The sequence below is a fragment of the Ochotona princeps genome, chromosome 3 (genome assembly GCF_030435755.1).
Source record: "Ochotona princeps isolate mOchPri1 chromosome 3, mOchPri1.hap1, whole genome shotgun sequence".
Lineage (NCBI taxonomy): Eukaryota > Metazoa > Chordata > Mammalia > Lagomorpha > Ochotonidae > Ochotona > Ochotona princeps.
The window spans coordinates 4,581,716-4,597,697 of NC_080834.1; the positions used below are offsets into that span (position 1 = coordinate 4,581,716).

The 15,982-nt window shown below is 44.2% G+C and overlaps 1 protein-coding gene across 1 annotated transcript in view; it reads right to left on the minus strand.

The window, feature by feature from the left end:
• The window catches only part of SLC9A9 (solute carrier family 9 member A9), a 574,162-nt gene that overhangs the window by 319,547 nt on the left and 238,633 nt on the right, over positions 1-15,982 (minus strand). Inside the window, exon 7 of the mRNA XM_004597757.3 lies at positions 863-1,001. Coding sequence (XP_004597814.2) covers positions 863-1,001 — 139 coding nt within the window. The remainder of the gene's footprint in view (positions 1-862; positions 1,002-15,982) is intronic.

The following is a 15,982-nucleotide window of genomic DNA, read 5'->3' on the forward strand; positions in this document are numbered from 1 at the left end:
GCCGCCTTGCTGAAGCCTCCTCCCGCAGTTCATCATCAGCCTCCTGGTATCCTAAAAGGTGGATTGCTGGCATGTTGCTCTCTTGAAACCCTCAGCTTCCCATACTGGTAGGCACAGAGCAGTGGAGGTTCCTTTGCACAGTACTGCAAGATACTCCAAAGTGGCCCATTTTGCACCTGTGGCTTCTCCCAAGTCTCCACAACGGAAACTTCAAACATGACGTTGGTGCCCGGCTCTGTAGCCCCCACTGAACACTCATGCTGGAGTTGACCTTATGGCCATGGTCCTCCACTGTCACTTAATTCTTCCCCATCCAACTGCTCAAAGGGAGAAGGCTATGAGACATTTTGCCTTCTCGCCATCAGTCTCTCTAGCAAATCCTCAGCCAAAAAGAGAGAACTAAGCAATGTAACTTCCTGGTCACAACAAGTTCTGTCATTTGTCTCCTTTGCTTCAAGCTTCCTTTCCATAAATTAGCTGTAGATGACTAATGACTGATTATCTCTGGCATGGTCCACACAGAGAGCTGGAGATTGATACAGTTCAAAAAAGAGACAGACAATACCCAGTTTAACTCTTCTACTTAATCTTGACCCTAAATCTTTGCTTCTTTCAGTTGACACCAGTTTGACTGATTCTGATGGCCGTCGTCTAGAACTTTTTCGATGTGGCACTAAAGGACTGCTGACATTCTGGGAGCTGGCACCTTTGCACTGTGCCTGCAAAGGTAGAGCCACGGCAGCCTCAGTGGCACTGTCTCAGGCTGGACTCACGCTGTCTAGCCACTTACGTGTCTGGAGCTTGCTCCTCCTTGCACACTTCTGCTGAATGATCCCCAGCTGTGGTTACAGACAAAGGATATCAGTGCCGTGACAACAGCATACGCAGAGCCCATGGCAAACGAGCCAGCGAAGATCCCCAGGAAATTCCCCACAGACTGGAAGAAAGCTGCAGCATCAAAGGTGTTGGGATTCTCCTTGGGGCTGTAGATGGAGATGGAGCTGAAAAAAGGAGAGAGTGCAGATTAGTGAGGGGTTCCCACCACGCAGCCCCAGCAGCTGAACTGCCACGCTCCCTGTTGGGAGAGGCTCCCTTTTCCTGTAAGGCTGGGTGTTGGCTGGGAGAACTAAGACCAACCAGAAGAGATGGAGGAAAATAAATTAGAAAACCTATTCCTTCCTTGTAGTCCCATCCCATAGTATCTATCTATTGCTGCCAGTCAGTAAACATTTTTATATTGGAGGGGTCATAAAGAATATTGTTTCCGAGCAAAGCAGGCATTAAAACATGGTAGGTGCAGAAGAAATCTGCTGAAAAGATAGATAACTGTGAATTATTTAGTGGCCATATATCTTCAGTGCCATTATATATTCACAAATGTCCCTGATAAAAAGTGCGCTTTTACGGTCTGTGCACAAATGGGCGTTACAACCCACAGCACGCACTGAACACTCCGCGTGATCTGGTCCTCCAGCTCAGAGCATTCCTCCTCCCCGGAGGAGCCCTTCCCAAGTGGAGCCCTGATGGTGTGCAGAACACAGCAAGATGGACCCCCGGGGAGAGACAAAACCCTCATTTTCCCACTGAAACAAATGGCAACAGCTGCCCAAGGTCATTTTTTATACCCCAATTCTGGTGGCTGCCAAAGATTTATTTCCATAGAGAAAAATCAATCCACCAATAAGCAGTCTGTTCACTCAAATATTTCTGAGCATGTCATATTTGTTCTTTCTCTCTCTCTCTCTTTTTTTTTATAACGATGGCCTCAAATCCCAGCCTCGTAATATGAAGGAAAAGGCGTGTCCTATTTTAGAAAATATGAAGCTTGTATTGTAGCATTGAAATGAACAGATGTGCTACAACAAGTAGCTTTAGGGAGATTAATGAAGTAATACTACAATTTAGTTTTTCTCCAGTTTGTGTTTTTAGCATGAGCTCTTTAAAAACTAATCAGAACAAAACAAAAATAGCATTTGGCCACTAGGTTCTGGAGAGGACTTTGTGGCTGTGCAGAAAGCAAGCAACAGACACACCAGCTGGGATTAGACGTGATTCAACAGCGAGGTCAGCTTGCCTTCACTGACTTGCTGAACATGATTAGGGCATGTTCGCTCTCTGACCTGACTTTTTGCATGCAGGCATAGTTCAGAGAGCGCGGCGGGGCAGATTTCAATTCTCCCGAAGGAAGATACAGTGGTGTAAAGACAGTAGTTTTAAATGTTCTTAGCTTTTTCCCTCGCTGTCTTTAAATCCCCAAAGTAGGCCAATGCTTCCGCTTTGATCCTGTAATTGGATAAGGAAGATGAATATGCATCTTGAACTGAGCCCTAAAATATATGCACGGAAAGCACTGCCTTTGAAGTGTTTTTCTTTTTGTAAAGTGTTGTGCTTTGCAGGGGGGAAAAAAAAAGGAAGGGGAAAGCAAATCCATATTGGATCCTTTGTGCCTATCAGTTGCAGGGAAAAGTGTCAAATCCCAAAACCATTAGACACCCCTGAGCCGAAGACAGCAAAGTCCAGGTCCCGTGCTCCCCGAAATTGGCCAGCACATTTCCTCAGTTCAGCGGAGACAGCACACTGATGAAAAACACTCCGTTTGCATTCTGCCTTTCACACAAAGGGTTCTGCACATGAACTCAGCTCTATCAATACTGCTGTTCGCACCTTGAGACGGCCACCCACAGCGCACACCCTGCTTTTCCGGCATCCCTGCCTCCATTGCCCAGGAGTTTTCTCTGTCCTGCTGCTTCTGGACCTTGGAGTATCACTGTAACATCACTTGGTCATGCAAGGTATCGCTATTTGTGGCATGCTTTTTCTTTCAATCAACTCACTTTTAAACACATGTGAACACTTTCATTAAAAAAAATAATCTATGTAGGGGCTGGTACTGTAGTTTTGTGGCTGAAGTCCTTACCTTGCCTTGCACCCGCTGGGAACCCATATGAGCGCTGGTTCTAATCCCGGCAGCCTTGCTTCCCATCCTGTTCCCTACTTGTAGCCTGGGAAAGCAGTGGAGGATAGCCCAAGGCCTTGGGACCCTGCACCCATGTGGAAGACTCAGAGGAGGCTCCTGGCATGGACTGGCTCAGCTCCGGCACCTGCAGCCACTTGGGGAGTGAATCATTGAACGGACGATCTTGCTCTCTGTCTCTGTATATATCAGACTTTCCAATAAAAATAAATAAATCTTTAAAAAACTATGTAATCCTTAGCATGATGTGCTAATTATATCTTTTTTAAAAAGATTTATTATTTATTTTTATTACAAAGTCAGATGTATAGAGAGGAGGAGAGACAGAGAGGAAGATCTTCCATCCGATGATTCACTCCCCAAGTGAACGCAACGGCCAGTGCTGTGCCAATCCAGAGCCAGGAGCCAGGAACCTCTTCCAGGTCTCCCACACGGGTGCAGAATCCCAAAGCACTGGGCCATCCTCAACTGCTTTCCCAGGTCACAAGCAGGGAGCTGGATGGGAAGTGGAGCTTCCAGGATTAGAACCGGCGCCCATATGGGATCCTGGCACGTTCAAGGCGAGGACTTTAGCAGCTAGGCCATGCCGCCGGGCCCTGAATTATATTTCAATATATTGGTGAGTAGAGAATTTGGCAACAAAGGTTGCCTGTGCGCCACCTAAAATCATCTTAGTTGCCAGCTTATTTGTAGTCTGCATATTGGATACCATTGTTCCCCTCCTGTCCACACAACTGCCTGTTTGCCAAACTTCACACTCACCCCTGTGATGGGCAACATGGCTTAACTTCTCTCAGGCTGTGGAGGCTGCCCCTGAATTTGCAGCTCCAGAGCTTCCAGGGTGCATGTGCCCAGCATCTGCTCTGTGCCATTCGATGGGTTAGGGACTCAGTGTTAGAGGCAAGCATGCAAGAGCATGGGGAAAGGAAGCAGAATTTGATTCAGCACACATTCTACGGAACACCTGATCTGTACAAGGCATATCCAAGCACAGAAGTCTTGTCACAGCACAGACTGGCACACAAGAAGAGTAAGAGGACTTTTGATCAAAGCAGTGGGTCAACAGGGATGGGGAAGCAGTATTCCAAGCACTGGAAAGAGGATCAGGAAAAGTCAGACAGGTGAGGCCTGCAGGCTCCAAGTGCGGCTGGAAAACTCTGATAAAAGAGAGCTTCAGCATGCAGTCCCTGGCCACGCGTGTGACAGATGAGGATGGAGCTCCTCCTCAGCCTCTGTCTGTGTCAGCCATCACAGCCCTCTCGGGAGCAACCCAGCAGGTGGTAGTCTCTCTCTTTATGTCTGTCTCTCCCTCTTCAGCTTTCTGTCTGTGTCACTCCCCATTTCTAAGAAATTATTACTATTATTATTATTATTATTGAAATAGCCTTGTGATTGCTGCTGAAAGCCAGGGACCCTTTTCTTAAAAAAAAAATACAGAGAAGGGGGAGAAGAGAGAGAGAGAGAGAGAGAGAGAGAGAGAGAGAGAGAGAGAGAGAGAGAAAGTGCTGTTTTCTGTTGCTTGCTTCATTCCTCCAGCTTGCTGTGGCATCCCAGGCTGGACCAGGCAGAAGCCAGGAGTCTGGAGCTTCATCTGTGTCTCCCACATGGTGGCCATGGCCCAAACACTTGGTCCATCCTCCACTGCTCCCCCAGGCCAGCAGCAGGGAGTTAGAATGGAAGTGAAGTAGCTGGAACATAAACTGGTGCCCATATGGAATGCTACACTGCAATACTAGTTTCTTTAATTCTTTTTTCCCCTTCACTGTCTTTATTACTAATTTATTTTCTAAAATAAAGAATCTAAGGATCAGACAAATCAAGCTCGCACAGCTACTATGTTCACAATATAGAAGGAAACCAAGAATGACAATGTCACATTGACTACAGGGTGTTGCGAACTTGGGGATTGCACTTAAATATCCATGCCTGGGTCTGAACACAGATGGCTGCTTCCTGGACACAAGGAGAATAGTACAGTATGCACATGGGTGACAGAACTCTCTCTCCAGTTCCACCAGCTACACTTAGACTCCACAGAATCTCCTGTTTGGTTTCAGCTACCAGACTATAAGCTTTTTGGACCTGGCCTGACTCTTATCTTCTTTATTTGCCCAGGGCACTGCATAGTGCTTGGCCTATGGCTGATATATAGGCTGATGAATGGAGAAGGATGATGAGAAACTAGGCAGGAAGCAACAGAGAAAGGTGGCCTGCAGAAGTCAGCGGCCTCTTGAAATGAGTCATCATCCACTACGTTTCTAAAGGTTGTCACACTGTGGGTATTCTCTGGATTTTCAGCACGGTCCTGAGGGAAACTCTTGAGCCCAAGGCTTGATCATGATGGGCAGTGCGACATTGCACACACAGCTTCCCCACGTTAAGATTCAGTATCATCATCTGTAAAATGGAGACAGCGGGTAAGCAGGGAAGAGCGTCCCCAGCAGACTGAGCAGCGAGTGCCTGAGTATCACAGACAGGCCGGCAGCTCAGCTTGACTCATGCCCTACATCCAGTTCAAGATGCTCCTTTGGCACCACTCTGATGAGGAGTCAGGCATTTTCTAGTCCAGCCCAGAGAGGTGCTATCTCCCCGAACTTCTGGCAGTTTACAAAATGTCTCCTTCAGGCTTAGCCTCCAACAAGAGGCATCTTTCTGCATAAAAGCTCTTGGGAGTAGCAGGTGTGCAGGAGAGGAAGTTGGAAAAAGCCAAGGTTTTGGGCAGAATACATGGAGAATTCCAATCTTAACCCAAAGGAGAAACACTGTTGGTGCTGCAATTTCAGGTATTCATACTTATGCACTGTTCCCAGGGAGGTGCTTGAATGACTAGCAGACATGAATACTAGAATAGAGGACATGCGGGGACAACTGGACTGCCAGTTACTCTCTGCAGTGGTTTTTATCTGAAGAGGCACCGTTGGCAGTCCAAGATGGTGAAAATGGATCTACAGTACTCATATTTCCGGAAATGAATATTTGAGTTTTGAATGGAACCAATATCCTTGAAATCGACATGATCAGACATACATAGTGATATTTAACTATTAATCTCCAGAGAATCAATATGGCGGAAAAGGGTAAGGACACATTTAAACAGATGGAGAAATGTTAGCCAGCATGAAGCAGAGAGGGCACATTCCAGGAAATAGGAGAGGACTGAACAACAGCAGAGGGGTGCCTGGAAACTGACATACCAGAAAGCAGCAGACACAATGGCGTGGTACTGCAGTGACTGATACCCCAATTGCATTCAGCAAATGGCGATCTGAACTCCACCAGCAGCCAGAACTCCACCAGCAACCAGGAGGAAAACGACATTAATCGGAAGCTCTGGAGGTGAGCCCAAACAAAGTACTGCCATCTGCCGGTCCATTTGATTTGACCAGGAGCAGAGATAGAGTGACAGGTCCCAGACAGGCAGTACGGGAACAGGGTGGATTTCACAACCCGGTCTACCCCCTAGAGCTGAATCAGGTGCCATTTTGTTTAAGGAGGCAAGGGCTCTGGACAGTACTGTGCACACACGGACCTGGGATTGAACTCGTTTCTGGCTCAGCAAACTGCAACAACATGGCATCTTACAGGTTCCACCAAAGATAGGTCTGGGTAGCCCTCAGACCTGACAGGCAGCAGATCAAAAATTTGAGTAGTGGCACATCAGGTGCTAATTCTTACAGTGTGGAAAACCTTTAAGACTACAGGGATAACAGTGAGCTGTGCATGCGCTGAACTCCCTAAGAACTCACTGAGTTCATTGCCTAGCACTCGTTCTACAGGAAAATAATACCAACTGTGGCATCGTACGGTCAAAATAGATCCCTGTGGCCCTCAGACCTAACAGTCAACAGTTTCCTGCAGGATTACCAACACCAACAACAAGCCAGCTATACAGGACACCTGGTGTCTCCCTAATCCTGAGACCTGATCCAACCAGAAGTGGGAGAAAGGTTGTACAGACAATGGTGCAGCCTCAGCAATGTATCACAGGAGATGGAGAGTGGTGAGCCAGGAGCTGGGGCTATAGAGAACATGGCAGAAATCTAACATAAGAATCCAGACCTGGAACTTGCTGGAGGGAGTGACACAAGTGACTGCAAACAAAGAGCTGTGTACCAAATGCAATAAGTAAAATCAAACTATAGACCTGTGGCTGACAGAGCTTACAAACCTGCCCCTAGGAGAAGATTCTGCTAACCAGAAGTACAATGACCAAGAGCAAAAGAAGAGACAGAGGCTCAATGAATATTACTGAAGACGCCCCTGCAAAGGAGCAAAAGCCTTTGCCAACCTCAGAGTTGACTGAGGAAGACATCGAGAAAATGGAGATACAGAATTCAAAACACTTGCTATAAAACTTCTTATCAACAATGAGAAGCACGTAAAGCAGGCATTCAAGGAATTTAAGGAATATGTCACACAGGAAATGAATCAAATGAAAGCTGATATATCAGAAAAGAAGAACACAATGGAGCAAATTAAAAATAGGGTGGAGGGTCTCCAAAATAGAATGAAGGAGGCAGAAGAAAGAATCTCAAAATTAAAAGATATTTCCTGTCACCAGGGGAAACAAGCACAAAGCTGGAAGCAGAGCTGAATCAGGCCAAAAAAAGTATTCAAGAATTGAAAGACACTATTAAAAGAGTGATGGGAGTCCCAGAAGGTGCAGAAAGACAAGCTGGGCTTACAAATGTATTTAATGAAATAATAAGGAAAATTTCCCTAATCTTGAGTAAGAATTGGGAAACATCCAGGAGGGGCACAGAGCTCCCAACAGGGTTGACCAAAAGCGACCTTCACCATGACACATGATCATCAAACTCTCTTCAACTGAACATAAGGAAAGGATCCTTCAATCTTCATGTGAAAAAAATCAACTGACATATAAAGGAATGCCAATTAAACGCACAGGAAACCTCTCACAGGAAACTCTACAGGCCAGAAGAGAAGGGAGTGGCATATTCCTGATTCTAAAGGCAAAAAAATTGTTGGCCCAGGATAACATATCCACCAAAGCTTTCTTTTGTTTTTGACATTGAAATCAAATTCTTCCACAGTAAAGTTAAAACAATATACCTCTTGCAAACCTGCCCTATAAAGGAATAGCACCCGGTAAAACCAAAGGTAAATGTGAAGAACATCCCAATAAAATGACAACAGAAATCTAAATCAATGAACAACCCATTGCTAAATGACAGGACCAAATTGCCACCCATTCATATTAATCTTGCATGTAAATGGCTTAAATTCATCAATAAAACATCATGGATTAGTAGACTGGATTAAAAAACAAAACCCCTCTGTTGCCTACAAGAGACATATCTCACCAACAAAGATCAGCAGAAACTTTATCTCATGGATTTTGATTTTTTTTATTAGTTTCATCTCTTCGAAACACTTTCTTTTGATTAAATTCTTCAATGACTCATAGATCATAGAGTAGCATCATTTTCTTCAAGAAGGTTCTTGATTTTCATTTCTTCTTTCTATTGTTGATGTTGTTTTGTGGCTTTTCATTTAAGGGGATAGATAGCAACTGTGTAATACAGACTATCATATGCAAATGTGAGGGTACAATGCAATATGCATCTCTTCTTCCAGATCGAAGATGGACTCCCAATGAAACTGTTTATTCTATCTTGACAATAGGATGCTGGACTCTCTGCCATTGTCCATGCCCGCAATGATGGACATATGACTGTGTATGAAGAGCTATGCTATAGTAGTGATATAGGAACTCAGTGAGGTAATTGGGGAGGGAATAAGGGAAATCCCAGGGCCTACGGAATTGTATCAAAAATGATAATAATAAAACAAAACAAAAATTTTAAAAATAAGTATTAATCTCATAAATTGGAAATAAGGCCAGGATATTGGTTCATTCAGTTCAGGAGATTATTCAGAAAGAACAAAAATACTCGTTTGTGCATTGTATCCACACTCAGAAATAAATGGGTGCTACATCTTCAAAAAGTTTGGCGAGGAATGAATGAAACATCCTAAATTTCTTTGAGGATAGCAACCTGAATAAATAGCATTTTTACTGGAGTACTGCGTCATTTAAGATTGAGACGCAATCAATGACATTTTTGTCTATATAGACGCAGAAGGAATGTGTCTTAAAGCTTACATAGCACTAAGAAGGTAGAATCTACGCCTGTGGTCTGTAAAGCTTGGCTCTGACTTACTGGATCTGTGGCCTTTGCAAAAGTATTTATCTCTACCTCAGTGCATTTACATTGAGGATCATTACATGACCTCAAGTAGCACTGTTGTGAGATCAGATGAATCGATGTTTATAAAGCACTTGAAATGATAGCTGGCACCTGGCACAAAGTAGACAAGCATTTTTTAAGTAAATCATTCTTCCCTTAAATAGCCCCTTGTTTCTCTTCTCTCCCCCTCCTCTCTCTCTCTTTTCCTCCCTATCTGTGTCTGCTTCTCTCTTTATCTCTTTCCCTCAGCATGCCTTTGTTCCAAAAGAAACAATTAAAGCTAAATGTCCAAAGAGCACCTCAAACGAACTGAACTAAGACCAGGGCTTCCCCACCCACCTCACACTCTGATTGATTGACTCCTGGTCCTGGGTGTTTCAGTCATTGGAATGATTTGGAACATAACTTGTGTTGTACAGAATGGTATGTAGTATGCAGCAGGTGCTCAACAAATGATGGAGGAAGTGATGAAGGAGGAAGAGGAAAGGAGAAGAAAACGGGGATGAGGAAGAGCTTCTGTGGGCAATATGATGACGAACATGAACACGAAACAGGCACAAAAAGCACTGGAGAAATGATACCTCTGACATAGCTGCCCAAACCCATGCCAACTGGGACCCTGACCACAATTCCATTCTGGATCCTGCTGTTCATCATTGTAATCTTTCTCAAGGTCTCTCTACTGCTAGCACCATCCACTCTCATTATTCCTGTTACCACTGCCATAATTCAGCATTCAAATGCTCACAGAACCTCTACAATGACCTCATGCTTGTGGGCACGGTGCCTACACGTGACTCTGGTCCTCCCAGTGGCCCTGCCCACTCCCACAGCCCACTTGCTTTCCTGGGTGCCTCATCACAACAACTTGCCTCTCTATCCTGAACGCTGATCTCAGTTCTTTTGTTAATACGAAATCAACGTCACATGAAAGTATTAAGTGAGCATATTGCATCCCTTTTGGGACTTTTATGAACTTAAATCATTAAAGAAAAAAGGAAGAAAATGATTACCAAAGCCAAGGACCTTCCATTTTCTCTGCCAAATCTTTAATCCCCAACAGAAGAAAAATCTAATTATTGGCATTGGTTCACTGAAGAGTTCTTGATTAGTTGGGACATAAATATGAAGTTTTGGGTTATTTTTTTTCCGCCTCCAATCATGCCTTCCAGCTGTGCAGTATTGAATCCCCTTCGTGCTGGATAAGTAGTCCCATTAATAATGTCTTGGTCAAATTCCATTATTCAGTTCTTTTTAGAGATTAAAACTTAGAATGGTCCAGCTTAAAACCCAAATCTTCAAAGCAAGGCTCCTCTCTCCCTGAAGAATCCTCCCAAGCCCCAGTGGATGCCCTGGAAGGCACGAGGGGCACAGGTCCCTCCTCCTCCCGCCTGGGCTGCAGTGCCCCCTGGTGTTGGAGCAGGGATGGTGAGCTCGGCTCTCTGTTGTTTCAGGGGTGAACCTTGAGTCCCTGGCCTCAGTCAGCTCACCCCTTCTCTGGTTACCATCTGCTGACACGCTAATACCTTCATTTCACTGAGAACTCACTCACAAGTGCCACACAGTCGTCCATCTGCTCTGCCAGTCACAAACATTCTCAGTCAGTTTCTATGGATTAGATCAGTGAGAGCCACGCCTACAATGACCTTCTTATGGGGTTCCCTGGAGACCCCTCCACAGCCCATTGAGCACCAACTTTGGTGAGCTCATTCTGTTTATGTTTCGGGCCAGAGGAAGAAAGAGTCCGTACATTCTTGTGCAACCAGCCCACAAGAGCATCACAAGGAGCTCTTAGAACGTCTTTCCCTTGATGCTTTGAGAAATCCATGAATGAGCAAGCATCCCCTCTTGTTGCAGGCAGTCCAAGTCTTTCCGCATGATGTGAGCTGAGTCGCTTCCTCTTGGCCCGGGAGGGACAAGGAAGTGCCTCTGTGGGGAGGAGTAACAGCTTGACAAAGCGCCCCTCCAAGGAGGCCTGCCTTCCTTCCCCAGAACTTTCAGATCCTGATCAGAGGAAGTGGAGGAAATGAGGCTGCGGTTGTTGCCAGGTAAGCCAGTTGGGAGGTGCTTGGGTTTCGTCCTCACGACAGTGTGGGGACCCGAATGCGGTAAGGAGGTTCCTGCTGCTCTTTCTGGTATAGAACCTTCTAGCAGCTGGTGAGGATCTAGGAAATAAGAAAAAAGGCCCATGGGGTGACATAGTTTATGCCCTGGCGTATCTAGGTGGTTTTTTTTGTTTTGTTTTTTGTTTGTTTGTTTGTTTGTTTGTTTTGCTTTCCCTTCTAGAGCCGCATTTAAGAAACACATTTTAACAAGCACCATAACATGGAGCGGCCGGGAAAATCAGTAAAGGCTGCTTTCTGTTATTAGGGTATCAACAAGGAAAAGGAAAAGTGATTACAGTGCTGTTTAAATTCCAAAATTCTGAAGAAAGCAGATTCCTATCTATTATTTATCTCTTAATAACTGTACCAACCTGCCCTTTTTCTGAGAAGTTGCTTAATTGTGCAAAAGGAATTGATTTTTATGGGGCCATGAATTGTGTGTATACATTGGCATTCACTCCAGCATCTGCCTGCCCATTACTCTGGCTTGTGTTTTACCAGAGGCTGATGACGTTCTGTCAAGAGAACCTGCTGTAAAACATAATGACTCCAGCAACTGGAGGCATCCTGGGCACCCTGGGACGTTAGAAGAGTTCATGTCTTCCTAATAAGAGGTCCTGGTCAGAAGTTTGTTGAGCTTGAGTTAGGCCCACAGAGTCTCACCTTCCCAGCAGCCGATGACTCTGCAGAGTAGAGAGTAGTGTTTGGGGAGATGCGTTCACTAACTCTTTCCACTTCTGGGAGACTGATGAGTGACTCCCTTCACAAGATCCACATTTACAGCAGCGAGCGATTTTCCAAATCCTTGACAAATATTTTTCCATCTTGATGTCCAACACAAAGAGAAATAATTCTGTGGGATATACATGCTAGTGCATTGTGGCTGCCCCAAACATGGTACGATATCCGGCTGGGTTAATTCATTCCATCAGTAAATATTTATAAAGCACCTATTAGAAGATATTGTTGGAGGCACTTTAGATAGAAGAGGAAGCAGAACGTAGTTCCTGACCTCATGCGTCTGGCATTTTAGTGGAGAAGACAACGTAAGAGACAGCTATGCACCGAAATATGAGATTTGGAGAACTTGCCTGCTCTGAAGCAAAGTTTCCCCATGAGGATTGAGGCCTGGAAGGAATTGGGCCAGGCAAGAGAGGTAGGGAGCAGATCTGGGTCCAGGTTCCCCACCTGGGCTTGTGCAGCTTTCAGGCCATTGTCACACTTTTCTTCCAGAGATGAAAAGGCAGCCACTTGGAAATTTGGAGTAGGCAAGAGATGTTCTTGGAGTACTCCAGGTGATGCTACGCTAGCCACAGTAGAGGAAGCTGGACAGTGGGAACTACCACTCCATATCCTCTTCAATGACTGAGGCAGCCAGGCCACGGTCAATCTGAGTGCTACCATCTTAACAAGACCTGAAGAGCTGCAGTAGCCGTAAGAGAAAGAGGAGGGTGGTAAGGAGAATGAGTTTGGGAAGTTCACGAGTTTAAAGCCTAGATACATCTAACTGAATCAATTTCACTAAGCAGTTGAAAGGTGGTCACGCACAAGTTGGGGTCTTACTCTTCCTACTTCAAGAAGGCAAGTTCTTAATGAAAACATCTCATGGAGACAGCTTGTAGCCTTAAATTCTATCTTTCGATTTCCTGAATTTTGTATGTGAGGGGCAGTGTAATGGGCACTATAAATGAGGGTACTGTGTGAGTAATCCATGCACTGGACGGTTGAATAGTGTACTCTCCAAGAACCTCTCCTCCTAAGGGCCACTACCTTGCTGTGTCCAAGTTCCTGCAGGTCAGCTAGAAAAGAGGAGTAGGGTGTTTGGTTTTCTTGTGCTCACCCAAACCTTGACATTGGAAATGGCCGGGTCTGCAGGCAGGAAGGATACAAGGAAGGTGCTGATTATTTAAGCTGGAGCTGGGTTGATAATGACATCAAGAACAGTTACAAATTTCAGTCCAGAAGAAAACCTTTAACAGGTTGCTAAGTGACTTTGGCCCATTAAGTTCCAACTGTAAGGTGACAAAGAGAGCTCTGAGTTTGAAATTGGTTAAAAGGAAAGAAGAGTTAAAGGAGGTTTGTTGTGAATTATATGTGCCTTTTCTTTGAAAGGAGGTCTTAAATTACTTTGCAATTTAGCCTGAAAAGCCTTGTCAGAATTGAATTAGTCTGTGAGTTTTGAGACATTTTCTCTTACACCTAATATTGAGAGGAAAGTGAATTTGAGATAGTCCTATAGATAAAAGTAACTTGCAAATACTCTCCTTATTTCTTCTTTTCTACTGAAACAGGAATAAGAATATGAATCCTATTGCAGTAAATCTATTCACTTAAGGGAGAGAAAGAAGAATACTCATGGTCTAATGGCACTTTCCACCCTTTTTTCATCTTTCCAGTTCTCTTAGTCCTCATTAATGCAACCTTAACACCAAAACGAGCTCTGTGATACGTGAAACTTTTAGTCATAACGGATATAAAAAGATACAGAAAACTAGGTTAATAACCACTAAAGATGGAAATTTAGGGAAATTGAAATATAATCATAAACAGGTACAAGCAAGACCAAACATCAATCTTCAAGGTCTAAAATAGAGAAAGGTTTGGGTTCTCTGATACTTGCTGAGCCCTCTAAATCCCTGTTAACTCTCTGATTGCATTCCTGTGTGCCAGGCACCATGATCAGCACTGCGGTAAGCTCACATAACCCTCACGGCGACCTCCTGACCTTTCAATATTTCCGTCTTTCAAATGAGGAAACTATGTCTTAGAGAGAGTAAGGAACTTTACATAGTTGACCTCGTTTAATCCTCCCAAGAGATTCAAGGAGGTCTAGTCATTTGCCCAGGATAACTTGCCAGGAAATGGAGCATCAGGTAGTCAACGGAGGTTGCACAGACTGAAGGATGGACCCATCACCTGTGTGGGTCCCAGAGGAGCAGTTAACTCAGCAGTGCTTTCCCCCAGTGGGACGGAGGCAAAAAATACTCCTGGATGTTGAAGGTGTTAGGACTTAAAGTCCTAATCTGCAAGAAAAAAAAATGTGTTGGTCAAAGTATCCATTTCTACATAAGGGATTTGGCTGACAACCTTGTGCTATTTTTCAGGCCAGGGTATCCGAATGGATACCTCTACTTCCTCTGTATTCCGTATCTGTTGGTGTTCACATCAACTCAGGTCTGCGTGTCCTAGGTGCTTGCCCATGTGATTCCCTAAGTGATGACTGCTGTCTGTGATTATTTCTCTGTGCCTGTCTTCATCTGGAAAATGGTGATAATTGTGTCTACACAGAATGGGCAGAGCATGTTGGATATGCATGCAGTACTTAGAGTGTTACCTGGAACACAGAAAGCACTCCATGAATGTTGGCTGTTATAACTTTTTACTGCTGCTTATTTTAACACTATTGTTGGAATCATTGCTAAGTCTTTCATCATTTACTGAAAGAAAATAATACCAGCTACACTCTATTTTCTAAGAATATGGGGGCACTTAGGAATTCCAACTCATTTTTCATAACATTGTAAATATCTTTTTGGGTAGAATGAGCAATACACTGAGTTGCATCTAATATTGAGTTCATCTGTTTTGTTAATAAGGCCTGTTGAGCAGAAGCCCGCTGGGATAGTAGCAAACAAGGGCATGTAGGTAAACTGTTTCAAATGACTAAACACAAGGATCCAGCTATATTGAAAATCTGAAAGTGCTAAATTTTTAGCAAGGAGATACTAACATAGGCATATCACAGAAATCCTGTTGCTATACCTGAAGGAAAATGTGTTAATGAACAGAGTGTGTACGATAAAGTTGTGTGGAATTCTTCCCTGGAAACCATCGAGAAGAAAGACATGAAACCAACTGAGTTTGCTTTCATGGTGATCACCAATTCACAGCTCACAGCATGCTGCATAGGAATGAAGAAGAATTAGCTAATGGCACTTGCCTGGCTCCGAGCCTGCAATGTTTCACAAATGCTGTGCGTTGAGGACAGTGATGAGTGACTGAACGAAATGTTCATCTCCTCTGGGTGGGTCAAAGGGCCTTTCACAAACAACAGACTGCCTTCTTGATGTGGTTGCCTTTCTTCAACGCATCAGGCAAACACCACTCTGATTACAAACAGATGTCTGAGCCAGCCTGATGAAGTTTCACCTGGTGACAAGCCAACTCCTGGAAAATATTCACACTGATCTACTTATTCCCCCAGACCCTCTCCCTCGCCACAGCTCTTCCATTTATTAGCAATTAGGTGAGCATCTGGGCTCCCAATCACAGCTCAATTCGATTAAAGGATTTGCATCCATCTTTTTAGAGTTGCTGATAACTTCACTGGAGTTCAAGTTATCTTTGGGAGCAAAACGCATAGTTATCTTCTTAAACTAATGCAATTCACCAAGGTACTTGAATCACCCTTACAGTTTTCAGTGTTGTGTTTGAAGCATAGAAACTGTGGAACAACAAATATTGCCAAGGGTTTTACTTACAGCTAATGTTCTAAATTAACTTTGTCTCAGAAGGCGCTATAAAGTGGAGATTCAGTAGAAGAGTCATCTCCAATACCAAAAAACAGCTTTATTTGAACTAAGAAGTAGACCTTAATGGTCTGTTTGAGTCTTAAACCAATACAAATTGGTAAGAACTGACAGCGTACTAATTCAAGAATTAATACACCCGTCCTATGTGAGCACTGAAGA